At 34.1% G+C, this 25,452-nt stretch overlaps 3 protein-coding genes across 5 annotated transcripts; 1 reads left to right on the plus strand and 2 right to left on the minus strand.

Annotated features, from left to right (window-relative positions):
- The first annotated feature begins 4,733 nt into the window (after positions 1-4,733).
- LOC100241092 (ATP synthase subunit d, mitochondrial-like) lies at positions 4,734-10,300 on the plus strand. Its single transcript, XM_002277416.4, has 5 exons — positions 4,734-4,984; positions 5,889-5,970; positions 9,629-9,693; positions 9,788-9,874; positions 9,956-10,300. Exons 1-5 carry the CDS (start codon positions 4,814-4,816, stop codon positions 10,055-10,057), a joined length of 507 nt encoding a protein of 168 aa, XP_002277452.1. The 5' UTR covers positions 4,734-4,813; the 3' UTR covers positions 10,058-10,300.
- An 853-nt stretch (positions 10,301-11,153) lies between these two features.
- Positions 11,154-18,367, minus strand: LOC100246207 (uncharacterized). Its single transcript, XM_002277371.4, has 7 exons — positions 16,702-18,367; positions 15,291-15,708; positions 14,431-14,575; positions 13,445-13,560; positions 13,041-13,119; positions 11,986-12,219; positions 11,154-11,843 (listed from the first exon to the last, which is right to left on the minus strand). Exons 1-7 carry the CDS (start codon positions 17,855-17,857, stop codon positions 11,502-11,504), a joined length of 2,490 nt encoding a protein of 829 aa, XP_002277407.1. The 5' UTR covers positions 17,858-18,367; the 3' UTR covers positions 11,154-11,501.
- A 1,088-nt stretch (positions 18,368-19,455) lies between these two features.
- On the minus strand, positions 19,456-24,224 carry LOC100251345 (mitochondrial import inner membrane translocase subunit TIM14-1). Of its 3 annotated transcripts, none has more exons than XM_059741568.1 (4): positions 24,015-24,165; positions 22,989-23,039; positions 22,177-22,355; positions 19,456-19,736 (listed from the first exon to the last, which is right to left on the minus strand). In XM_059741568.1, the coding sequence occupies exons 2-4, from the start codon at positions 23,025-23,027 to the stop codon at positions 19,580-19,582; spliced, it is 375 nt and encodes a 124-aa protein (XP_059597551.1). In that variant the 5' UTR covers positions 23,028-23,039; positions 24,015-24,165; the 3' UTR covers positions 19,456-19,579. The 3 variants fall into 3 exon arrangements, with proteins under 3 accessions (XP_059597551.1, XP_059597550.1, XP_002277365.1); XM_059741567.1 differs by having other exon boundaries at positions 22,989-23,089; XM_002277329.5 differs by lacking the exon at positions 22,989-23,039 and having other exon boundaries at positions 24,015-24,224.
- Between the last annotated feature and the right edge of the window lie 1,228 nt (positions 24,225-25,452).

Below are 25,452 nucleotides of genomic sequence, written 5' to 3' on the forward strand. Positions count from 1 at the left end.
CCAAATGAGGAACTGATCAATCCCCAGTTCAACCAATCAAGGGGTGCAAAAAAAAAAACATTCTTTCTCTTCCAAAACGGGTGTTCAACTAATCAAGGTTGAACCTCAACCAGTCGACCCGCACCTCAACCGGTCAAGGGGCGACCGAGGTCCAATGGTCACCTGGCAAGCATTAAATGCTAACAACTAGTCAACTGGTTGAACCCCCAATGGTTAGTTTGGCCTTTTTCCTCTAGAAAAATGTTTCAATCTTCATTGTTTCATGAGTTTAACCTTCCTAAACCTTTTTTGAATTTATTTGAGCATTGAGAGAGTATTTTTTAGTGCACCGTTGTTCTAAAACTTGCATATCATTAGTGCACCATTCAATCATAATTTTCTTGTATCATTTGAACCTTAAAGTCTTTGTACTAGGATTTTGTGAGATCCTTTATTATCTTCATTTGTAAATCTTTGAGAGGAAGAATCTAAGTGTAAGATATCACTCAGGGATTCTCAAGTGTGGGGTATCACTTGAGAGGTTATTCGAGAGAAGTATCTCTTGAGGTTTATAAAGGGCGTTTAGAGCCAAAAGTCAAAGATAATGGATTGGAACAAGGATAAAAATATCGGTAATCACGGATATATCGGTAGTTCGATTTTACAGATATATTAGAGAAATCATAGAATATTTTGATACAAAATATTGATTGATTTAAAATTGATCAAAACTTTTGAAAATGTAAAATAAAGCTCTTAGAAATGAAATTAGAAGTAAAATAGACATTTTAAAGTTATTTTGTTGAAGAAATTAATATATATATATATAAGTGTACATTGATTATTAAATTACATCAAATATTATTCGATAATAATATTGTGATATTTTATTATAATATGTTTAATTTTAAAATATTTTTAATATTAAAATTGTGATATATTTAATTTAATTGTATTAAATGATATAAAACAAATGATGATAAATGTATAATTTTTTAATATTTAATTAATATATTAATGATATGTACTAAATGATATAAAATAAATGATGATAAATGTATTAATTTTTAATATTTAATTAATATATTAATGATATTAAAAACTTTTTATTACTCAATTAAATGAAAATTTTGTATTTAATTATAAAATAATTATAATTAATTTGTTGTTTAAAGTATTGTTTTAATATTTTGTGTATATGAAAACTTTTAATATATGTATATATGGTGCAAGATTATTAACAATGGGCAAATTTGTCCCAATGGTAATGTGGATGCTCCCCCAAGCATCATGTAAAATAGCTCATTTAAGAGCTTTGCATCTATCAACGCGGGCGTTGACCATCGATATTTCTGTGGAAAATTTCATTTCCACATGCACCAATACACAGATATTTCGATCACCGAAATATCCTGATTTTTCCTCCGTTGATTGGAATCATAATCCAATTATATTGTTTGAAAATGGATATAGGTCGGGTTGCGTCGAACCACTATAAAATTATTGTGTTTACATTCTCTCTTCCCTACTCTTTTACTTCATATGCAATTGTTTTTATATTATTTTATTATATATTTGCATATAATTGTCTCTTGCATTCATACAATTTAAATTTGTAAAAAGAGATCATCACTCTATTCACCCCCCTTTTAGGGTAATTACTATAGGTTGGATTAACCTAGTTTTTCTAACATATTTAATAGCATAGAATATTTTAATTAGCTTATTTGGACTATAACTAATCCATGATGTATCAATGAATTAAAGAAGAGAAAATGATGATGTGGTACAATATTGTTTCCCAGTCAGTTCTTCCTAGCTCTTACTAACCCTCATAATTAATAGACAAATTTGTCAGCACAAGCTTACTCAAAGTGGCCCCTCCACATGTGTATCATGTAATCACTTTTCTTTAATCTATTATGTAATTTGGCTTTTGAAGACGTGTTACATGCAATTAAGAGGTAGTTAAGTAATAAAACATGTGAATCACATGTCAACAAGGAATAGGACCAAAAAAAAATGTACAAGATTTTTGTAATAATTAGCATATAATAATTTATTAATTTCTACTTTTTATCTACTACTTATGAAAAGGTACCTACATCTTAGGTAGTATCTATTTATGCTTTGATCTTATTTTTTTCATACTTTACTCTCATTTTTTTTTAGTTACATTTCACAATCCAAATTCAATCATACTTTAAAGGCCTAGTTCATATACTATCATTTATATATCCTACCCTATTTCAAAATAAAAACACAATTATTGACATCACTAATTGAAATTAATTTTCAAATATTAGATTGTTGAAGTTCGAACAATCTAGCATTATTAGAAATATTTTATTGTTATTTAAATTTCAAAAGGTTTTAAAAATAAGAAAAAAAATAAAAGGAATGTCAAAATTATCAAATATATATATATATAATAATGACTTACACTCAACTGTGTAGATAATATATATTCTGAGCCCAAAAAAACTCTCACAACTTTGAAATATGTCTACAAAGTTAAAACAATTCATACATATATAACGTCAAGAAATTTCTTTCTTATCCAATGTGAAATATCACAATCACCCTTCATGCAAATACAACATCTTCGTTGTGTTCCATAGGATTGCAAGATCAAGCAGATGTACACATCTCCGGATCAAACAAACTCCCCTCTTTGGTTAAGTTACATTGATATTACTTTTTGAATTTTCATTTCAATATTTGGGATGTTTTCCTATGTTTTTGTAATATTTGGGATGTTTTTCATTTCAATATTGATTGATTGAATGTTATGAAAACATAGGAAAACATCCCAAATATTGAAACAAAAATTCAAAATGTAATATCAATGTAACTTAATCAAAACTTATAAAAACAATTAAATAAGAATCTAAAAAAAAGATAGTTAAAATTAATTTACTTGCTAAATTTTTATTTTAGCATTTCATTTTTATTTTTATTTTTTGTATGAATATATTAAAAAGCAAGGATTTCGAAGGCATTCTTTAGGCACCCGTGAAGTGTGCCTGAGGGCGAGGCTTGGCAAGGTAGGAAGGAGTAGGTTGAAGCAAATTAATTTAGCTTAATGCACCATGATGGTAGGTTAGGTCTATCCACCATCAAATCTATGAAATAGTTCAACGACTTATTCCACCTTCAAGTTTATGGAATAGTTCAAAGTCTTGGTTTGATGGCTAAAGTTCAAAAGAATCAAAACCAACTAAAGTAATATTGATTCATGTATTCTAGAGTCCACTTCAATCTAATTGCGAAGGATAAGAGAGACCAAGTAGCGAAATATATGTTACTATTGTCATCAAAGAAGAAAAAGAAAAAAAAAGATTGATGGATTTTGTCAAGAATATTTATATCTTTTAACTTATAAATATATCTTTTACAAAGACAAATTTCAAATTAAGGTTATTTTACTTGGAAACATTATCTTTTCAATTAAAAGTTAATTGTAACTCAAATTTAATTAAAATTAGTTTTGGTTTTTATTGACATGAATTCCAAGAAAAATTATAGTTTTAATTAAAATTATCTTCAAAATATTTATTTTTCTCATCCAATCCAACACATATCTCATTTTTTTTTTTTCATGCAACAATGGTAGTCTTTTATTTTAAATTTATTGCAATTTCTTTTAAGTCTTTTTTAGTATTCTCATATTATATTCTATACCACCATTGAAAAAAATTTGTGTTTTCATACACATATATTATTTACTTGAATTTAGTTCAAATAAAAAATAAAATTATTTATTTTAAAAATAAAAATAAAATAAACTAATGAATAGGTTTTCAGATATGGCGATGATTTATTTAATTAAAATTTGATTTTATATTGAAATAAAGGAAATTGTTTTAATTTCCAATATTCCCATTTTAATCATCATAAATATTTACAATAATTTAATAATTCAATTTATCAAACACTTAAATATTCTTTTTGAAATTTATAATACTTTTAAAATCATATTTTATCAATAGCTTAATTACTTTTCTTTCAAAAACTTGAATCAAATTTTAAGTGGTTCAAAGTTTTCAACAACAACTAATGTGAATCAAAGCATAGCGACATAGCCAAGAAAAAATGATTTTAAAAGAACAAAAATTTAAAAAACCATTTTATCAACAATACTTTCTAAAATTGTCATAATTTATGCTAAATTAGATTATACATAAAACTGTCTTTTAAAAAAATAACTTAATATAAAGTGGAATTGACGTTCTACCTCCAAGATGTGACAACCAAATGTTTCGCCACTCCTTAGGCAATGCAAAGGGTAAACAACGTCCTACTCCTAGGTGGGAAAGAGTAGTATCTCGTCTTTTGAAAAAGCAAGTTCAATATAAAAACAAAATATGCGAGAAATAATAGTATTCAATGTGATTAAAAGTCATATTTTTATCTTTATTTTTCAAACAACCCTTTTTTAATAATATTTTAAAAAATTCCGAAGTTTTGGAGGAAGGAATGGAAACAGGACCTTAAACTTGAAGGTTGGCATTCATTAAGTTTTACATACTCTATGGATTTTTACAAAAATAACCAAAGTCAATTTGCATGCAGATATTTAACAATAATTCGCCATCTGGGACCAACTGGGCTCAGCCCAAACCAGTCATGGGACCCGTCAAATCCACCCCAACGAGTTCAACCGTTGGGCCCACGGGTAATCTGATTGTTTGGGCTTGGGTTTAGAGTCCTCCCGCCCAAATCGGAGCCCAAAGCCCAAGATATACTGATACACAATCGCTTCGCCTTGACGGTAAGCATATCATTTGGAGGCTGAGAAAGCGAGAGATACTCGGGAGGAAAGGAGAGAAAAATGAGCGGAACAGGGAAGAAGATAGTTGATGTGGCCTTCAAAGCATCGAGAACGATAGATTGGGACGGCATGGCTAAGCTTATCGTCACCGAAGAGGCTCGCAAAGAGTTCGCAACTCTTCGCCGTGCCTTCGATGAGGTTAATTCAACTCTCCAGACCAAGTTCAGCCAGGTATCTTCTCTGTCCCTTTCTATGTCTAGACATTTATGTGTGTTGATTAGGGCCGGATCTTTGTGTTCTCTCGAGCTAGGGTTTTTTGTACTGACTTTTTTCATATTGTTCGACTAGGGTTTAATGGGCGATCATCGTTTTTTATTTGGATCCATTTCGTTGCTGAGAAAATGTGAGAAAATGGAACGAAATAAATTTTTGATCTGTTGATTTTTTTCATTTTTGTTTGAGATTTTCTTTTTTTTTTTCTGACCTTTGGTTTTCTCGGCAACCAGATGAGGGGGTAAGGGAGATCGATTTGTCATCAAAATAATATTATCAAATTTTGTTGCTTGATTTCATGGGGAAAATGGAAAATGGAAAATGGAAAACCTGCTAATATGTGAAAGAGTTAATGCCAAATGTTGGAAGGAAGATGGGTTGATTTGACTTCATGTATAAGAATTGTCCCTTGTTCAGTTTAGGTGGTGAGAAGCGCGAGATTCGTGAAAGTTTATAGGAAAAAAGAAAATTTATATAATTTTTGGAACTTTGAGTTTTCATTAGTTGGGGCCTGAGAAAGAAATGGACCATTTATCTGTGCCAAGCACAACTACTTGCATGCTGAAATGTGTTCTCCTTTTCTAGGAATACAAAAATAACCATAACACGAGATTAATAATTTGTATCGTTTTGTTTTTTGTTTTTTTGTTGTCTTTTATTTTTTATTTTTTATTTTTTTACTTTTTCTTGGCTGGGGGAGCTCAACTTCTCAAGTCTTGTTTCATATTAATTGTGAGATTTAAAGTTTCTGCAGCCTAAAGATGCATAATCTTGATTGAGAGTATGATCTGAATTGATTTTTGACTTATTATTAATCTTAAATCCTGTCCAATTTTTAGTTTCTTATAACAAAATTATGCAGGAACCTGAACCCATAGACTGGGAATATTACAGGAGAGGAATCGGTTCTCGTTTGGTGGATATGTACAAAGAAGCTTACGAAAGTATGTTCCTGCCTAATTGCTTATTTGAGTCTTCTGTTCATTTTGTTTGCATAAATCCACTTTTTCACATTTTAGTTGTCTCTACTTTGCGGCCCTTTTCAGTTAAGATGATGTTTTGTAAAGTGAAGCCCCACTCATCTTATGCATCTGCATTCTGCTTTGAGCTCAAATCTTTAGGATAACATACATTACTTCCTCAAGATGACCTATAGAGTAAACTACAAAGATGGTATCCTTCTTGAAGGTTTATTGAAGCACAAGAGACCATTAGAGTCTGTAACAGTGCTACAGAAAACAATTTGTCTGTCTGCTACCTTTGCATAAATTGCAATTTTAGTATTTACATGCGGATAGCCAATCCATTAAAAACTAAAAATCAAATTGGAAAAACTTTCATGTTCCTGTTTAGGCAGAGATCCTTACCAGTATAATGTTAATCTCTAAAGAAAAATCTTCATCGAATAATTTACAACTGGGTGGAACCAGCTTTATGGGAGCCCAAGGTAATGCATTCATCCTAGGTTGATAGTTTAAAGTAATTTAGCTGGTAAGTATATAAAGAATTTTCAGTGCAAGTTGATCATGACAGATTGAGAACTACGCAGTAAATTATGCATGTGAATGACTCAGATGGCAACAAGCCAACTTGATTAACTGAAATCCAAAAGTTAGACCTATGGTTAACTTTATCAACTCACTCCTGATGGTTATTGTGGCATGAAGATTTTAGACATAAAGCCCACAGGCCACTCATGAAGATCAGTAATAGATTAATGGAAAGGACAAACACAATCCTAAACCTTCTGATATTAAAATTAAAAAATAAAATAAAATACTATACTTAACCTACTAGAGATTAAACAAGACATAGGCTCTTGGGACGATTTTATTCTCCAAACAAAAAGGGCATTTCTTTCTTAATTAGAGTTTATCTCCCTACTTAGGGATAATTCACAAGCATCAGCCTAACGATAGGAGAGAAGAATAGGGTACAAAGAAGAAGAGAAATATTTCATGAAAATAGGAAGAAGAAGGAAAGATATAATGGAAAACATCTTCTGTTCCATTATATTTGAATGGCCAATACGATGAGAATATGCATTAAAAGCGCTAAAAGAAGTAAAACACCAAAGCATACAAGACATGTTCAACAAGCACCAAAAGGCAAAGTCAAGAAAGAGGGAACACTAAAAACAATCCTCCCTCAATAAGAACCCAACCAATCTACAAAATCAATCAAAGGCATAAAGCCTTCATCTATGTACATCTTGACTCACAAGAAGAGATCATTGAAGGAAGTGCTTTTGAGGCTTTGGTTAGACTTCTTATCATTTTTAAACAATCTTCGATTCCTTTCCTTTCATATTGTCTCAAAAATGCATAAGGGTGTGGTTCTACATGCCTTCTTTCATCTTTTTTCCACAAAGGAGTCATGTCAACCTAAGATAGTCCCTCTTTACTATGGAAGAAAAAACCCAAGATACACCCAATAAAGAGAACAACAACTGCTATAAAATCCTTATTTTGACATAGTGAAGAAGGATATGATTAATGGATTCTTCCTCAACTTTACAAAGAAAACATTTGTTTACCAATAAGCATTCTTTTATAAGGAATCAAAAAGGCTCATCTTAGCTATAACCCAGGAATTCCAAATTATCCTCAATGCAAAACAAATTAAGCAACTTGGCCCCCAGACAAGGTAGGAGCTTGAATCCATGCAAACCACCATCATCCCTTCCCTATTTATCAACTTCCCTTACAGTCTATAAAGAAAATGTTCTACAATGTCGAACTCCTAATCATTAAAATACCTAGAGAAACAACCTCCTTCACAAGTTTGGTCCCATAAGTCTACCACCCATGCCTTTTTCGAAGTGACTAAGGCATACAATGTGTGGAAGGAGACACACAAAGGCTTCTCATCACACCATCTATTCTTTCAAAACTTTACCCTCCTCACATTACCCACAAGAAAGGAGGCTCTGCTTTGAAAGAGGTCTCACTCCTTATGGATTGCTTTCAACCTCCTCTTGGTTGTGCAAACAATCAACCCCTTCTCTAGGTGTGGTTTTTTCTCCAAAGCTCCACCTTCCCAAAAATAGATAAGTAGGTTGAATAACCTTTAATATATCCTACTTATCTACCTATCAAAAAAAGATAGGTAGGTTGAATAACTTACTTTGGATCAAAGTAAGTCTCCATGTTTGAGATATATTGCCTTTTCCACGTTGATAGTCTCTTTCGAAACCATTCTTCCTTCCCCTTGCAAGCTGCCTCCAATTTATATGAGGCACCCAAGGAAGACCCAAGTAAGTAGTCAGAAGCTCTCCCACCCTGCAACCAATCTCGAAGGCCAACTCCACTAGACCACCACATTGTCTACCCTACCAATTAGAATTAACCCAATTCGCTCTTCTCTAAATTTATTTTCAATCATGAAATGGCCTCAAACCACATGAGCAACTAACATAAGTTGGTAATCTCAGCTTGAGAAATCTAACAAAATACAATGATATCATCAGCAAAAAGCAGATGGAACACTTCCACTTCCTCACCGCCTCTACCCCTGACCTTAAACCCCCCAAGAGGTATCCTCTTTCCTTGGCCCTCTTGACAAAGCAACTGAGGGCCTCCATTGCTAGCACAAATAAATAGGAAGAGAGAGGTCCCTTTGTCTCAAGAGCTTTGAAAAAGGCCAGAGGAAGTGGCAAAGTGTCATTAACAAGAACAGAAAACTTTGTTATATATATGCACCACGTAATCCGTCTGAGCCATTTCTGCCCAAAGTCCTTCAGTTCCATTATTGGTATTACTACTGTGCACGCTGGCAAGTATCTCACAAGTCACAGCCACTGCCACCAATCTCCCTTTTCCCATCTCCATGTTTTAAGTGTCAGCCACCAGAGTTGACATAGATTAATCCAGAGTTGTTGCTTTGATATATGGTGTCACATGTTGCAGATACAGACAAGTATCAGCCAATAAATAAATGAAATATAGTGTGATGTTGCAACTTGCAACAGCTTAATCAAGCATTTAAAAGTATTTTCTCTTCCTACAGTTTATTTTATTCTCATCAATTTCTGAAAGTTTATTGTTCGGTTTATGGTCACAAATGATCTGTGGTTGGGTCTCTTTGAATCCATGTCAGATCTTACGTTCTCGTTTTCAAGCATCTGGTTCTTTCTAGTTTGGTAGTGAACATTTGTGTCTATTCAACTAAGTTGACTTGTTTGCCTGTCAAAAAAATATAGGTGATCCCTTTTTGGCGTACATGTCTGTCCTGGACCATACACTTCGTGCTTTTACTCTTTAAAACCAGTCTTCTTTTCATTATAGGATTATGACTGCATGCACTTGAACTTAGATATGAGTCAACTTGCCTTTACATTGTTTCTTGCTACCTTATTTTGGGATTGGGGTTAACAAGTTAACTAATACTAGTGGCAGGAATTTTATATGGTTCTTCATTAGTATGATGGTTTAAAAATATTCTCTGATTTTGTGCAAAGAAAGTGTCTTGTAAATTTGTTGATACAAGCAGATAGTGGTAGTGCCTCAATTCCATGTCTCTCTATTAAGGTCTTATGTTTCTCCATTGTTTCTTGAGTTCAAATTTTCATCTGCATAAAATGTTTTATTGTTTGCACTGCAGGCATATCAGTCCCAAAGTATGTAGACACAGTCACGCCTCAATACAAACCTAAATTTGATGCATTGGTGAGAACCGATATACAACTTTTAGGTGTGTTTTTTACACTCTTTGAACTGAAATGACAGTGTTTCGTATGCTATGTGTACCTGTGAGTTACAGTTGGTAGAATTGAAAGAGGCAGAGGAGAAATCCCTGAAGGAATCTGAGCGCCTGGAGAAGGAGATTGCTGAAGTCCAAGAGCTGAAGGTAACATGATATGATTACTCACTTCCATTTCCAGCTTGGTCTAATATATGATTCTTATAGGTGTGTGATTGATCTTAACAGAAAAAAATCAGCACCATGACTGCAAATGAATACTTTGAGAAGCATCCTGAGCTGAAGAAGAAGTTTGATGATGAAATCCGCAATGACTATTGGGGCTATTGACCATCAAGTTTGATGATCTTTGCACAATCATTATGCTATTCAGCCAGAATTTTTTTAATCTCATGATTTTCCTGCCTGTTTCAGAATAAGAATAACCAAATGGTTTTCTTTGTAATTTGGTTGATCAGGGTGTGAAGAATTTGAACTTCAGGTCGATGTTAAGATTACGGTTCTCCATGTGTTGTCTTGAACTTTACACATAAAGCCAGACCAGAATTTCACGAGAAATTTGCTTCATTTCAATAGCATGTGTGTGAAATGAATCAGATTTAGCAACCACATGAATCATGATGAGATTTTATTTTTGGAATTGATTTGATGTCCTAACAAGATCTTCCTCCCCTCCCTAATAAATGAAAATTAAGGGTTTGATTTGGAACTGTTTTCTAAATTAGAAAATATAGTTGGCAAATTTATTTATGATTGAAAGCAGTTATTTTAGGAATTTATTCTCAAAACAAAGGTTTTTTCAAGAATAATTTCTTAGGGTATTTTTAATTGATTTTTGTAGGGTTTTTCGAGTAATAAATAAAAAGATGAATACTTTGCAGTTGTTACATCGTATGCAAGGAGTACATTATTTTTAAAAAAAAACTGTTTTTTTAAAGTTCTAAAATAAAAGTTTGTTTCCAAAAGTAATTAAGAATTGATCTAAAAACCAGCAAACTACCCTTAAAAATTGTTTTCTGAAAATTTTGTCAAACAAGCACCAACTTCTCACGCCCAAGACTTGGGTAGAATCCACTGAATTTACCCAAGTCAACAACAGTGATTCTTTTAACGTTGGTCGGGAAAGAATTAAAACTTCTTGGTAAGGCAACATTGAACTTGAAAATAGGTAAGGTTAAAAAAAAAGAGCCATCATCGTTTTGGTTGAAAATTGCAAATGAAAATGCGATCATTCTTGTGAACAGTCACATGTTTGACAAGAAGCATCAGCAGACAGCTGCTTATTGCAACTACTGTATTCCGATATGTCCCCTTAAAAACTACAACCATACAACCAAAAACAGGTGTTTTCCCTTCATGGGCAGGAGGGAAAACCGATACACTTGATAAACATCTGGTTAATACGCGGATAAGAGGATCCAGGACGTAATTATGACTTTTTAAGTCAAGAAAGCAAAAGGATTAACTGCACATAAATGTACAAAAATGTAACAAAAATTGTGAGCAAAATACAAAACAAAACCAACATATGTGCAACTGCCACCTCTGGCAACTCACACCAGTTCAAAATAAGTACAGAAGGTATACGATATATAAAAAATAACAATTGTCTTAATGGGAAGACAGAGACGTCGACAGATGAAATTGAAGGAAATGAAGCAAATGCTGCTGTACAAAATTCGGAAAATGCTCAAAACTTTCCGGCAGCATCCAAGTGTACACCAAAGGGAAGAAAATTGCAAAACCCAAAGAGGGTGATAAACTTCACCCAGAACTAAGCCAACTTCTTCTGAGAAATTTGATCGCTTCCCGTGTCCTCATTTTTATCCATGGCCTTTCTTGCAAGCTCATATCCTGCAAAGTTCATGGCACCCAGGGGAGCAATCCAGAAGAATCTGGGTACAGCTCCTTTAAATAAGCCAATGGGTCCCTCATGACGAAGAATAGAGAAGGCAACCATTGACATTGACACAGTCCGCCCATGTGTAGCAGTCATCATCCTAGTCTTCATCACATCAAAAGGTGTTGTGACAACAGCTGCCAGACCACCAGATAAAGCCCCGACTGCAATTGTTTCCCATGGCTCCAGTTCCCTCCCCAAAAGCTTATGGACAACCTTAGAAAAGCAGACAAAGGCAAAGACAACGACGAAAGTCAGTGATCTACAAAAGCTCTAGCAATAATGCATCATTTTAACAAAAGAGCCATGTGCGCGCGTGTGTGTGAGAGAGAGAGAGAATGACATAGAAAACTCGTACCTTTTTGGACTCGGCATAGAGCCCCATGCCCGCAACATAGAATGGAACCTCCCTACAAAGAGTGGCACCAGTCCCACGAAAGAAACCCTTAACACCATCTTGTTGCCAGGTACCTACAAGTGCCTCTCCCACGTTGTCAAAAATGCCTGCCTGCAACCGCTGCTTTAATACCTCACAAGGGATCCGCACTGCTGTCCCCAGGAATGTGCTACAAAATGATGCTAAAGATTGGATCTGCATAGCATAATGACACATACAAATTCAGTGCTTCAGACCAATATAAACAAAACACAAGCCTCCACAAAATAGTTCTTTCAAATTCAATTCTGATTATATACATGTAGATATGCTATTTACAAGCAACATGCTCCTGAGTATCATGTTAAAGAAAGTGGGAAGAATAAAAGGTTTGGAGGTTTTGGTTTTTATCATATTAGTCTTCTTCGGTTGGAGTTGGGATACAGTTTTGAACAGGAAAAGATGCAACATCAATCTAGTCATCTACTCAAAAGTAGGACGACTGCTTTGCTTAATATGATAGTAGAAATTGGACAGCATAAAAAGCATCTGCATGCACTGAATCTATAAAAATGCCCATTCTATAATCTCATTCAAGATAGGTTCTTGTAAGAGAAAAACATGAAGACCCTATTATTTATTAAAACCAACCTGGATACCAATAAAAAGAGTCATAAGGGTAAAAACTAACAGACATGGATTAGAGAAGACACAACAAAAGATATAATGCTAACTGTGAACATTTAGGATAATTATGGCAAATCCTGCATAGGTAACAGAGGAAGTCAATAGAGATGTTTGAATAGCCAATGTCGTGACAATCAGAAGGATGTAGACAGTTCAAGGTCCCAATGACCAAACAGAAGACAATTGTCATTGTCACGACAACAGGTTTCATGTGCTCACCGTGTGAGTGATAAGTATGAACATTGGAACCCCTGGTAATATAACCAAGGAAGCTAGAAGATGAAACCACACAAATCAAAAGAGTAAAAGGAAAGATAATAATAACAAATAATTAAAGTAATAACCATTACCTGGATCTCTGGAAGGGTAGGAGCAACATTTATCAACACAAGCTTGCTTGCTTCAAAAATTCCAGTTCGCAAGCCATGGCTGTAACAAATAAAAGAACACATTAGCTCGACCTGTGTACCTTGGTGTACAGTTCTTTAAATCTTCAATATATTCTCTTTGCTACTGATCAATAAATAAACAAAAGAACACATTAGCTGACAGATTGAGAAAATATTTCATAGCTTTAAATAAAAAGATTATTCTGTGCTTGTTATGGCAAGGCACTAGGAAATAAATGAAACTTCCAAGCTCAATCAGGCAAGACAGTAGGAAAGAAATGCAACCTATTGTTTACTTTCCTTTTTTACTTCATCTTGCAACTCAACTAAGTACAAGCAAAAGGAGTAAGAAATTCACATATAACCTCGAAAACTGTCCAAGAATTGCAGGGACAGAACCCCTATATAATCCCTTGGCGCCAATTTCTGGAAGCTTTGCAATGATTTCTGGGAATGAGAGTGTTGAAGCTTGTACTCGAGTCTGTCAAACCAATATACCAGTGTAAGAATGCCTCACATGATTACATGAAAATATCAAAACCGTATCAAGAACTAATATTCCATTGTTTTAGTTTCAGTCAAATGCTTTTGAATTTTAATTGAATTAAGCATGCAACTTGAACATTCTTTTTCTTTTTTTTCTTTTTTTCCTTTCTCTTGTGCGATCAGTCTATTTTTGTCAAATTACACACTATGTATCCAAAAAGTGCCATCAGGCAAGAAAATTTCTTGGATAGTACACAGAACTAGAGCAAGCCCGTAGGGAAAGGCTGTACACTCAAACAACCTGATCATTGCTACAAGGGTGCCCAGCTTGGGTGAAAGAACCTCCCAGGATTCAATCATTATGTATATCTTGAGCTATAAGGAAGATAAATGCAGGCCACAAGGCCAGCAAACTTTACACTTTCCAATGGTGAGATTCCATCATTTTCCTTTTAGATGAGACTCCTAGAAGGCTTTAGTAAGACTCATAAGGTTTTATATCGTTTCTTCCTTATCATCTTCTATATTTTATTTTCATTTCCTATTGCCATAATTTTATACCTTGTTCCTCTCCTTTAATCCTAAACGATTGAAGTCATAGCCACATTGTTTACTTGCAAACAACCACCCTAGGGTTGTCCTACATCAAATCACCAACTACAAATGTTCTTTTATTATTCATTACCTACTGAAACCAATGAAACAGAGGAGGATCTCCCACAAGCATTATATCATTACAGATTTGGTCATGTCATTTCCCATAAAAACAGGGCAACATAGGCCTAGAATCCATAAATTGTTAAAAAATTTATCATGTCACTTCCATCTAGCACATTACTACAAATTATTGAGTGGGAGAACTTGCCTTTATCGTATCAACAGGATGCAGTAAAGAGGTAGAAAGTGCACATGCAAGGCCCCCTGCCAATGCAGATCTCAGAACACTTCCAGCAGATATTTCCACAGGTGGTGCAACAGCAACAACAGTGGCAGCTTCAAACCATATACTCCTGTTTGCAATATCCAAAAGAGGTGAAGAAAAGCTTCAAATGATTGCCTTAGGAGTTGTTTGATTAACTATTGTGAATAACTCTATCACTGGGTAAAAAGCTGAGACTTTGAAAGTAAGGTCAAACCATACACATTTTAAATGCAAATGACTTTGTTCATAGATAATTCAGGAGTAGTAAGGTCAAACCATACACATTTTAAATGCAAATGACTTTGTTCATAGATAATTCAGGAGTAGTACTTTCAAGCACCGATTCACACTTCTTTAGCCCCATCAGCACTCCAAAATAATTCTAGTTGTTAAATTACAGACAAATAATGACATGGTCTTTAAAGGACATTTAAACCACAAATGACTTTCAGACACCCCTTTTTTTGGTAGACAAACAGAACATCTTTAACAAGCACCAATTAGAGGGTGCACACCATGCACACAGGCAGAGTTTCAGGCACCTTTTCACGCTTCCTTTTAGCTCCACCAGCACTCCAAAGTAATTATGTTTGTCAAGTTACACCATAAATCACAAATGATAGATTGCAGATAAACATATGGGGCGAATAAAAATTATGAGAGACTCAAACTCGAAACCTCTAGTTAACCAAAGCTCTTATACTATGTTAAGTTACCAACCGACCAAAAAGTTTGGGTTGCTAGGTAATGGACCTATAATTTATATCACATTAACATTGTTCAAAGGAGCAAATTAATATTACCTGGGATCATCTTGAAGTCGATCAGATGGTAGCAGAAGCATAAAATTCCGGAAGTGACCATAAGAAATTGATCCTTCCATGTCTGCATTTAGAAATCGCATCATTGCAACAGCATTGTCTTCATTTGCAGGAAGTCCGGCACTTTTTAGTGATGTCAAGATTTGACTCTTTTGCAGAGTGCCAGACTTGCTCAAACAGAGTGTAGTATAAGCTCGAAGAATGGTGGGTTCCTTCTGTTCCATGAAGGACAAGAACTGCTTCCAACCAAATGATTTTGAAAATAAGTGGCTTCTAGTTCGGCGCATAAACTCTCTTGCATATCTCCGTGGCAGTTTTCTGCTTCTCATTGCGACTTCAAGATCTTCCAATGTTACTTGACCATCACCATCTCTATCCAGCTCTTCAAAGAACCGCCTTCCTATAAGAATGCATGATTTCAAAATGAGAATAAACCTTGCAAATAATTGAAGAAACAAAAGAAAAAGTGATGGAGCATAACCAGCCCAAAAAGAGTAAACCACAGGAAAAAAACCAAGACATTTATGTTGCAGCATTGTGTTTTCAGGCAAAAGTGCCCTTTTTGTGAAATTGTGGAATTTTGAAATTGAAGTTAGATATTGTTTCAATCTCCAAGGAAATGTAAACATCTGAAAATTTGATACATAACTGGAATATAGTACCAGAAATCACCAAGCCTTCTGAATGAAGGATTTCACATCTTCAAAAACCAAGGACTATATTTTACATTGCCACCAAGATCATCTTTTTGGAGAGGGCCGATAGACAAGAAGAATGAAAGTGAGGATTAAACCTCCTAACAAAAAGGGGTATGACCCAAGCACATGAAATATATAGCAAACATAAAAACACAGATGTTTTTACAAAATAAGGGAGCTCTAAATTTAGAGGACAACTTTGAAATTTCAGCCCCCATTATTGCTTCTTGGTTTTCTACAGATATCCCCTTTCTATCTTTATTTTGTTTCCTTATCCTAAAGAAAGTTTCTCTCTTTGGCATTTGCAAGGAAACAAAAGACACTTATCTATTCCAACAAATACCTTGTCCCAATAATTCTTGCTCCCCAACAACGGGCAAAAGATATTTATGAGTATGTGCACTCAAATTACAAGATTAAATATCAACAACCCAAAATCATACAGCAAGTTGACCTGATAATTGCCATTCTTAATGTTATCCTATTGCAACACAATATTATCTTTGGATTTGGCGGTAATGTGACCAGTATAAAGCATAATCACTTGTCCTACTTGGCAAAGAATGCAATGCAGAGATGTAAGATAACAGATGAATCAATAGAAACTCCTGCCGGAGGATGTACAATTGTACTTCACAATGTTGTGCAATAGAAGAACAAAGTAATTTCCAATATTATACCAAGCTACCACATACCTTCTGATTCTGTGTATCTGAAGAAATCCTGAACAGAGAATAGTTTCTTCTTGTCAGGATAATCTTTAGAAGGTCGTCCTAACTGAGGTACAAGCTCAATCAGTTCTGTCAATGAAACAGTGGATAATGTGGATCTTAGGCGTTCAACATTTGATAAAGGAATGTTAAGCAAACCATTTGCCAACTTCTGCGGTGAACTGCCACTAGCTTCTTCCCTGTTTCCAGTTGCATCACCATCCGTGCCAGGTTCTTTAACAGATGAAGTTATTCCAACAATACTTGCCACTCCACCCACCCTTGCAAAGCTCAAATTTCCCAAAAACCCATTAACATCTGCTTTTCTACCTTCCAGAATACTTGTTATTGCCTTCAAATGGTCAAATTTAGGTGACACAGGAGTAGAAGAATCACAACCCTTCTGTTCTGTTTCTTCAACACCCTGATCAAACTTCAGAAAATTTTGACTCAATTGATGAAAAACAAAACCCAACAAGCATTCAAGTTGCATATGTTTACCTTCTTTACGTGTTATACCCTCATTCCCAGTTTTTGCACTGAACTGATCATTCAATCCCTGTTTCCTCAATTCACAAGAATCCTTCAACTTAGAGGGATGTAAACCCGACTTCAAACAAGTCCCATCTTCATCACCCATTTTCTGAAACCGCTTCTTAGCAGGTTTAAAATGACTTGGAAAAGATTGAACGAAATTATTTACCAACAAAGACCAAGTTACTGCAAATTGCAAGCAATTCATACAAGACGCATCATCCTCTTTGCCCAAATCCCTCTCTGTTAATCCTTTTCTCGAAACCTCATCCTTATACCCATTTGCACTATTGGGCAAGAACATCCCCCAAAAATTCTTAATGGGAATCCTAATCCACAAACCTTTTTTTCTCTCCTCGGTAACCACACACTGACCATTCTTTTTCTTCACACGGCAGCTCTGAACCTTCCCATTCCTATCACCAACGCCACCGACACCACTCAATTCTGCAAACAATTCAGCATCATTTACCTCATTCTTCGACCACCAACGATGCTCAAGATCTTTCGCCGCTCTCCGCACACCCAATTCCAGCGGCGAAAGCACATCTTTTACCGCCTGAACCGAGTTGAAGAACGATTCCACCGGGTCATTCCCAGACACCATCGCCAACCAATAACACGAAAAGCAAACCTAGATTCACAAGAAACTCAACGTCTCAAATCCCAGAAAATCCCTTCACCGATTCCCAAAACATGAAAACACCCATTGCGAACACTTTCCGTACAAATCAATTCAAACCCCCCGAGGAAAAGAAGGAAAAAAAAATTCAGTAAATGAACGGACGAGATCTGTGAACAGAAAAACGAAGGAAGAGTAGAAATGAAGCCATCAGTTACCACAATAGCATATAGAAAAAAAAATTCGACCTTAGCAGACAATAAATACAATTACTGAAAAAAAAAAAAAACAGCTGCTAAATGTAACGGACGATACAGAGGCGATTTGGATTCCTAAATTTCAAACATTTGCGATTGGGTCGGATGGATATGGCGATTGGCGACTGTAGAAGCAGAGGAAGAGGCGTTTCATTTTTCAAGCCTATTACAAATATAATGAATTTAAAAAAATAAAAAATAATATGAAATTTTTTTGGATAATGGATAGCGAAAGCTGACGTAAGACCGAGTTGGATGGAATCTTTTGGATTAGGGTTAGGGTTCGTGCTTTCTTCTGGTGTTAATGAAGGTTTTCTTTTATTCTACAATTTTGTTTTCATTTTTTAAGAATTTTATTTGTCAAGAGTTGACATTAAAGATGAATATTTTTACCTTTTTTTATTTATTATCTCGTTATCTTACTTCATCCATTTGAAGTATTTAAGTTTTGTCTAAATTAAGGTTTTAAGTACGATACAAATAAATATTTGACTTCAACGAATTTATTATTGAATGCTAAAAAAATTACTATTTTTATATTTAATAAAAATTATATGATTTTAATTTGGAAATTATTCTTCACAGCGGTTTTTGTTCTTTAGAGTAGAAAAAAAATTATTAAAAAAATATATATTATTTTTTAGCATAAAATTTAGGTGTTGTGAACTTTTATTTTATAATATTTTAAGTAACCATAAAAAATATAAAAAAATATTTTAGAAATGCTTTTATCAAAAATGGGCAAAAATAAGGAGGCTATAACTTATAACTTAGAACAGACAGACAGCCTTATCTTTTGCTTTTGGTGCTTTTGCCGTGGAGACAACAAAGAAGAATAATAAAATTTTATATTTTATACCTTGGTTTTAAAATAATAAATAAAGAGAGAAAAGACAGAAAAGAGAGTTGGAGGATCCAGCAAGGACACCTCGGGGGCTCCTCAAGCTCCAAAGAGCGCGACATCTCACACTCAGTTTGCCAAATTTTTGACACGTGGCAATATTTCTATCTTTCGTGGGTCTTTGTCCTAGTCTTCATCGACACCACATTTCCACGTTTCAACCGTTGGATACACCGACCACGTCGAAGCCCTCCCATTCCATATTTAAAGAAAAAAAAAAAGACCTAAGACTTGGCTCCCAATCTCGCCACGTCAGTATCACCCTGAATGATGATTGGTGGACTCAAGCCACTGTTCTTTCCCTTTCAATCAAACCCCAATTGAAAATCCATTGAGATGAGCATTGACCACTAACTTCTCTTTTTAAAATATTTTTGGAGCATTCTCAAATAAATCTTACATAATATTTAAAGGCAAAAAAACTGTTGACGCAAATTTTATTTTTTTATTTTTTTTTGGTTCTGTGAATTAAATTTATTTCTTATAAAACAAATAGATTACAATTACTAAATTTCATGTACAGAGCAGAATTCATGGGAAGGAGTAGATTCAAAATGGGGATTCGTTACCCCTGGTCTTGCCAAGCATGACATCCTTGGCTTCATTGATTTTGGAAGCAAGGTAATGACTACCACCTGCATCAGGATGGTTTGCCACCATGACCCTCCTATGTGCTTCCTTCACCTTGTCTGCAGTCGCATTCTCCCTATCAAACCCACAAACAAATTTTTACTTGGTTCATATAGGAAGAAAAAGAAAGCAGAAACAGAACTGATACATGACTTCAAAATGACAGGCATTAGTTGATGCAATGAATCATATAAGTGAATATCCCCTTTGCCTAATGTCTGTATAAGCTGCTACCTAAGAGTCACAGCCAAAGAGGTGCGTAGACACCATGTCACCATCCACTTTCTCACAATATAGACAATGCTAAAGAAAGTATTACAGACCAGAGCACATGCTCTTAGCTGGGAAATAAAGCACATGCTGGGAATGCTTTCAAAATTAGTTCTCAAGAAACAACTTATTAGAACAGTTTTCAAAGACAGTTCCCTCATGTTTTCTAGAACAAAAGTTTGTTTGAAACTTAGAATGTTTTTGACATATTTTCTATATTCCTAAATATTTCTTAAAAATAACTTCTATAATGCTTTGTCTTCGATCATTCTCCAAGCTTGTACGATTATTTTTTAAACATCCCCTAAAAAACAACTTAAAACAATTAAAATACGTTCTCAAAAGACACTCTGTTTTTAGAACATGTTTTCAAGGACTGTTTTCTATCAAAAAATAGTCGATGCTTTTTTGAGTTTGGAAAACGATTTTTATTTTTAAGAATAGAAAACTACTTTTAAAAATAATTTCCAAACAAGCTCAAAAATTCCATCAAGTGAGGTGAGCATCACCATTAGACGCCCACACTAGACATATCATAGGTTCCATTTATGATGTATAAAGAACTAAAACTCTTTTATCAGCTTTTCTTTTGGTTGAAAGCTTTCACTGCTAGATTGCAGAAAAATATGCCACATTAGCATGATTAATGTGTTGGGATATAGCAGAGGTAGAAGAAGTGTAAGATTTGTGCGCATGCCCAAAAACATGACAATTTGGACAACTAGAAAATTCAAATAACATGGTACATTTGAATTAAATTTACAAAATAATTCAGAAAGAAGAAGCAATTGTTTTCAGAATAGCATTACATGTAATCGATAAAGGCATAATAATTTTAGTAATGTAGTGTGTTATTCACTTACATGCCTTCTATAGGTAGCAACTTATATAAGCATACTGTCTACGTTGGAGAATGAAGTATATACTATATGCTATGCTTCTACCGTCGCTACACGAGGTTTGTAAGTGTTAAATATGTAGTCCTACAGTGCATGAGAACGTCAATATCATTAACAAATGACTTTAGTTTGTGAAAGTGGAGTACAGATAAATCTTAAGCATGATTTTAGTTTCTTAATTATAGTGCACAATCGTGCCTCTTCTTAAACTGGTCTCATACTAGTTATTGCTCATTGAACATGTCCTTGTTCATGTGAAATAATCCCTCCAGGGACTCTTATCATACACTTTTTCTTAAAACATATGTTTTGCCTCAGTAGATAAATACCATATCGATGATTTCTTCTTCTTTTCAGAAAAAGTTTCTATAAATTTCCTGCATAACAAATAGTTCCATAAGTGAAACTCTAGAAATGAAAACACAATCTGACTTTTCTAGTACACTTATTGCATGCCTTGACCTCTGCTCCATTAGTTTTTCCCAATTTTCACAGTATAACTCATAATAAGTTCAGTACAAAAATAATTAAAGAAGTTCTGCATATCCCCAAGCCTCTTATGTATATGTATCACAACCTTCCACTTAATATTCTCTTAGTATTTGTAGCGTTAACTATCAATTCAATCAATCAGATATATGATCATCACCTATGCACTTCCAAAGCATCAGTTGAAATGCCAACAGAGTCTAAAAAGTCTTTCCTGCTTTCATCTTTTTCAAAGTTTCAGTAACTTCAGAAAACCCTGAGTCAAGACCTTACTCTTTGAACATATGTACCCTGACCTTGATAGAATTATTTAGTTTTAAATTTCTCCATCAAAAATTTTTTTACTGAGTTCTAAATGTAACTAATGCCGTTTTCAATAAATAATATAATGAAATAACTCTTCCATCGTTCTTCAAGAAGACCTTTGCCTCCACCTTTGGTGCACTTTAACATGATCCAAGTTCCTAAATTTTCTTCTTCTTACAGTAGCAACTTTGTACACCTCTCCTCATTCCTACCATTGACTCAAAAATAATATCCTATTTAAACATACACATAATTTCCATTTAAAAAACAAAGCACACTTAATTTTATAGAATGTATCAAGTTCAAGAAAAGTGCTTGTCATATGAATCCTACAGATCAAGTTGAGTCTTAAAAAGCCCACAAGTTCATATCAATCTAGGCATTCATTCTATTTCCTTGTAAACCAGTTTAATCCCTAGATTCAAATTATAAACAAGCTGATTATGCACACTCAGAGAACAGCAATTTAATTATAACAGACGGCTAAAATTAAATATGCTAGAATGTGATTGCTTACAATATAATTTTCTTTCAAGAAGGATTTAGTGGTACCTAATGCCAAGAATAAGAGCTGCTTCCCTTTTTGTCATTGTAGGCTGGAAACCACCTTCATAGAATTTGCGGATCCTGGGTTTTGGCGGACGAGCCTTGAATGCTTGCCAAGCCTGGACTCCATATCTACCAGCAAGAGCAGCAGCAGCTAGTGCAAGCCCAGCCAGAAACGGAGTAGCCTGACGTACATCTAGAAGTTCATTAATTCTAGATAAGAATAATCTCGAGATAAGGATAATTGAAACTTAATAAGCAAATGCTTCAACAGCCATTTTGCACAACAAACTCTACATTACAATATATGGTTTGGATCCAAATCTCTTCCAGTAAGCGCCTTTCCAGTGCACTCCACATTATGCCAAAGGGAACATTACTATATTTCATTGACAGGGGGAACTTTTGTTATAGACAAAGAAATTTTGCTATCATAAAGAGGTGGGAAAATTTTTTTAAAGGTGAGAAAAATGGAAAGTGGCTAAAATAATATCAAATACATGAAAACATACATATGCCTCCTTTTCTCTCTTTTTACTCATTATTGCAAATTCCTGTGATGGCTTAAACGCCATCATACATATTGAGTCATCCCCCCTTCCCCTGCTGATTAAGCTCTCTCAGTGTTCTCCTACAGCCCCTTTCTCCTCCCTCTCTCAAATGGGGAAAACAGGTTTTCACACATGTTACTTTGGCACCTCTCCATAGTTCTCAATTTCTTCTTTTTTTCTGCGTGCTTGAAATAACCAGAGTTCCTTCCTATTTAAACATAGTTTTTCTTTCCACAAAAAATAATACAATATGAGATAAAAAGGCACCTGATTTTTAAGATCCCCTTTTGTGCTAATGTAGACCATGGTGACAAGTCACTTGATGCACCAGAGAGGAATTGTGCCAGAAAATCACCAAGATCTTTAGACTACTTTTTTAAGACATGCAAAAGGATTTATGGACACAAGAAAGAGTATCAACAAGGAAAGGATTCTATTGAAAAATCCTTTACAAACACAAAAAAGCATCCACTATTTGTATGAAAGGTTAGGGGAGGAATAAGAGAAGGCCAACCACAATGCAATACAACTAACTCGTTAGCTATACAAAAAGATACTCTACAAACCATGAACTGTCTATGGATTTTCAGGGAATCAGGATGTTGTTTTAAAGTCCATTTTTCACATAAAAATTTCCCATACACTCTGGCCTATTGCAGGAAACTCCCAATCATATTTAGAGGGCAAATTACCCACAAAAGAAAAAAGAAAAAAAAAATCTTTTTTAATTGCATAACCTCCCATGAACACAAAAGTTATGATTGAAAAGTTTCATAATCAAATGAACCAATTCCTATGTATATGTGTGTCTGTAAAGTACATATTTATAGAATTTTCCAAACGTAGATATCCAATTTGATACTTAGTGAACAAAATGACATATCAAAATTGAACATCACCCACTATCTCTGATTCTGGCTTTCTGATCAGAACCCCAATATACCCATATTTTTCCCAAATGTCACAGAATAGGAGTTGGAATACCCAATAATACATCAAAAAATTTAGAGAAAAATCCTAATTAAAGCAACTGGATGCTGACCAACCCTAATTGAACCAACTGGATCTCCATTTCACACACAACACAATACAGTTAGTGGATTTTCCCTCAGCCTTACACACAGAATTAAAAACTAATGAAATTAAAGGTACAAATTAACAGGTTAAAAACCCCAAATCTGTTTTAAACCCAAACATAATTATCAACAAAATCAAATAAATACATGCCAAGAAAAGGGCAAAAAAAAAGGTCAAATTGCCAGCCAGAAATGAGAGAAATGAAAATTTTCTCACCATTTCTGAAGAAACTGAGACCTTGACGTGAAGATTTGGATTAGCATTCAGAAGCTTAGAGCTTTGTGCTTACAGTGTTCTGGAAGACAATCGAGTTTCGTTCATTTGGTTAGTCCCAGTACGGTGTCGTGCGGTGACCAATAGGATTTTGCCGCGTCAGTGCAGCAAGTACCGGGTTTACCATTTTTAGGGTTTGGTTCCTGGATCGGGTGGGTTCAAATCGGAGACCTCTCCGAATAAAAGCTTATATTAAAGAATTAATTAGTTAAAAGGACAAAACAATAACTTAACTCCTCCCATCTTTTTACTTAAAGGGTAACCTATTTTGACATATATACCCTTGATTATTTTTAAGTATTTATGTGTATGTTTTAAATAAAATAGTTATTTTTACAAGAAAAAAATGAAGGTATTTTTATTAAAATGAAACCAGAAACGGATAAATAGTTAAATTTTCAAAATTGAGTTTTTAATAACCCTTTTAATCAAATAACTCTATTTTAAAAACTTTAAATTTAGAAATATTTGTGAAAAACATCAGACGCTACCAACTCTCCTAAAAGTAATTGCTATTAAGAAAGGTATATACCCTAATCTTATAGTGCATCCACCCAATCATTCGAAGTTGATGAACGCAATCAACCCTTCAATCTGCCAATAATTTGTGTCACAATATCATAATATTTTTCAATTTTACGTAAATTACCTATAAGTCTTTAAAATCGTAAATAAATTTATATTTTCATCCACCAAATCACCACACATCCACCTTATTAACATACCAACAAATTTATAATATGTCTGCAATACTTTTCTCATTATTTTCTTTCACACAACCATCTTCTCCTTCCTCTCTCCATTTTTTTCTTCTCAATGTTAAATTTTAAAGGTATTTTAATTATTCAATTAAGGATCATTTTTGTAAGTAAATTTTTATAGGTTTTAGGATTTATAAAAATGTAGATAACTTTTCCTTCCATTTTCTCTTCAAAGAATATGCCCAATTTTGTTACATACACTTTTCGCACAAAAATACCTATTTACATAAGATATAAGGTATCCATTGTCAAGAAATTTGAATGAATTACTATAACTTCTAGAATTCCACTATTGTTCACATGTAATTGGCAGACACCACGTGACATAATTGATTGACACAATGTGATATAGTTGATGAATATAATGTGACATAATTTACAAACATGATGTAACATGGTTGACAAATACAAAATGACAATTGACGAACATGGTGTGACATAGTTGATGGACGAAGCTTCAAAGTAAAGGTTGATCCTATTCATGGTAGTTATGACATTCAACTTTATTTTTAAGGCTTTTTCCTTTTGTTAAATCCCTTTTATCTAATATTTTACATATTTTGATAAAATCAAAGATAGATTTTGAAAGCATTTTATTTGATATGTTTTTAGGGAAAAAA

This window comes from Vitis vinifera, chromosome 13 (assembly GCF_030704535.1).
Source record: "Vitis vinifera cultivar Pinot Noir 40024 chromosome 13, ASM3070453v1".
Lineage (NCBI taxonomy): Eukaryota > Viridiplantae > Streptophyta > Magnoliopsida > Vitales > Vitaceae > Vitis > Vitis vinifera.

Excerpts from the sequence above, each read along its gene's own strand:
- LOC100241092 (XM_002277416.4), top strand. The coding sequence starts at position 4,814 with ATGAGCGGAACAGGGAAGAAGATAGTTGATGTGGCCTTCAAAGCATCG. Across the intron at positions 5,971-9,628 it reads GTACAAAGAAGCTTACGAAA|GCATATCAGTCCCAAAGTAT; the intron begins GTATGTTCCTGC and ends TTTGCACTGCAG. Across the intron at positions 9,694-9,787 it reads AACCTAAATTTGATGCATTG|TTGGTAGAATTGAAAGAGGC; the intron begins GTGAGAACCGAT and ends TGTGAGTTACAG.
- LOC100246207 (XM_002277371.4), bottom strand. The coding sequence starts at position 17,857 with ATGGTGTCTGGGAATGACCCGGTGGAATCGTTCTTCAACTCGGTTCAG. Across the intron at positions 14,576-15,290 it reads CGACTTCAAGATGATCCCAG|GAGTATATGGTTTGAAGCTG; the intron begins GTAATATTAATT and ends TATTGCAAACAG. Across the intron at positions 13,561-14,430 it reads ATCCTGTTGATACGATAAAG|ACTCGAGTACAAGCTTCAAC; the intron begins GCAAGTTCTCCC and ends TTGGTTTGACAG.
- LOC100251345 (XM_059741568.1), bottom strand. The coding sequence starts at position 23,027 with ATGGTCTACATTAGCACAAAAGGGGATCTTAAAAATCAG. Across the intron at positions 22,356-22,988 it reads AAGGGGATCTTAAAAATCAG|GCTACTCCGTTTCTGGCTGG; the intron begins GTGCCTTTTTAT and ends GATGTACGTCAG. Across the intron at positions 19,737-22,176 it reads GCTCTTATTCTTGGCATTAG|GGAGAATGCGACTGCAGACA; the intron begins GTACCACTAAAT and ends TGGGTTTGATAG.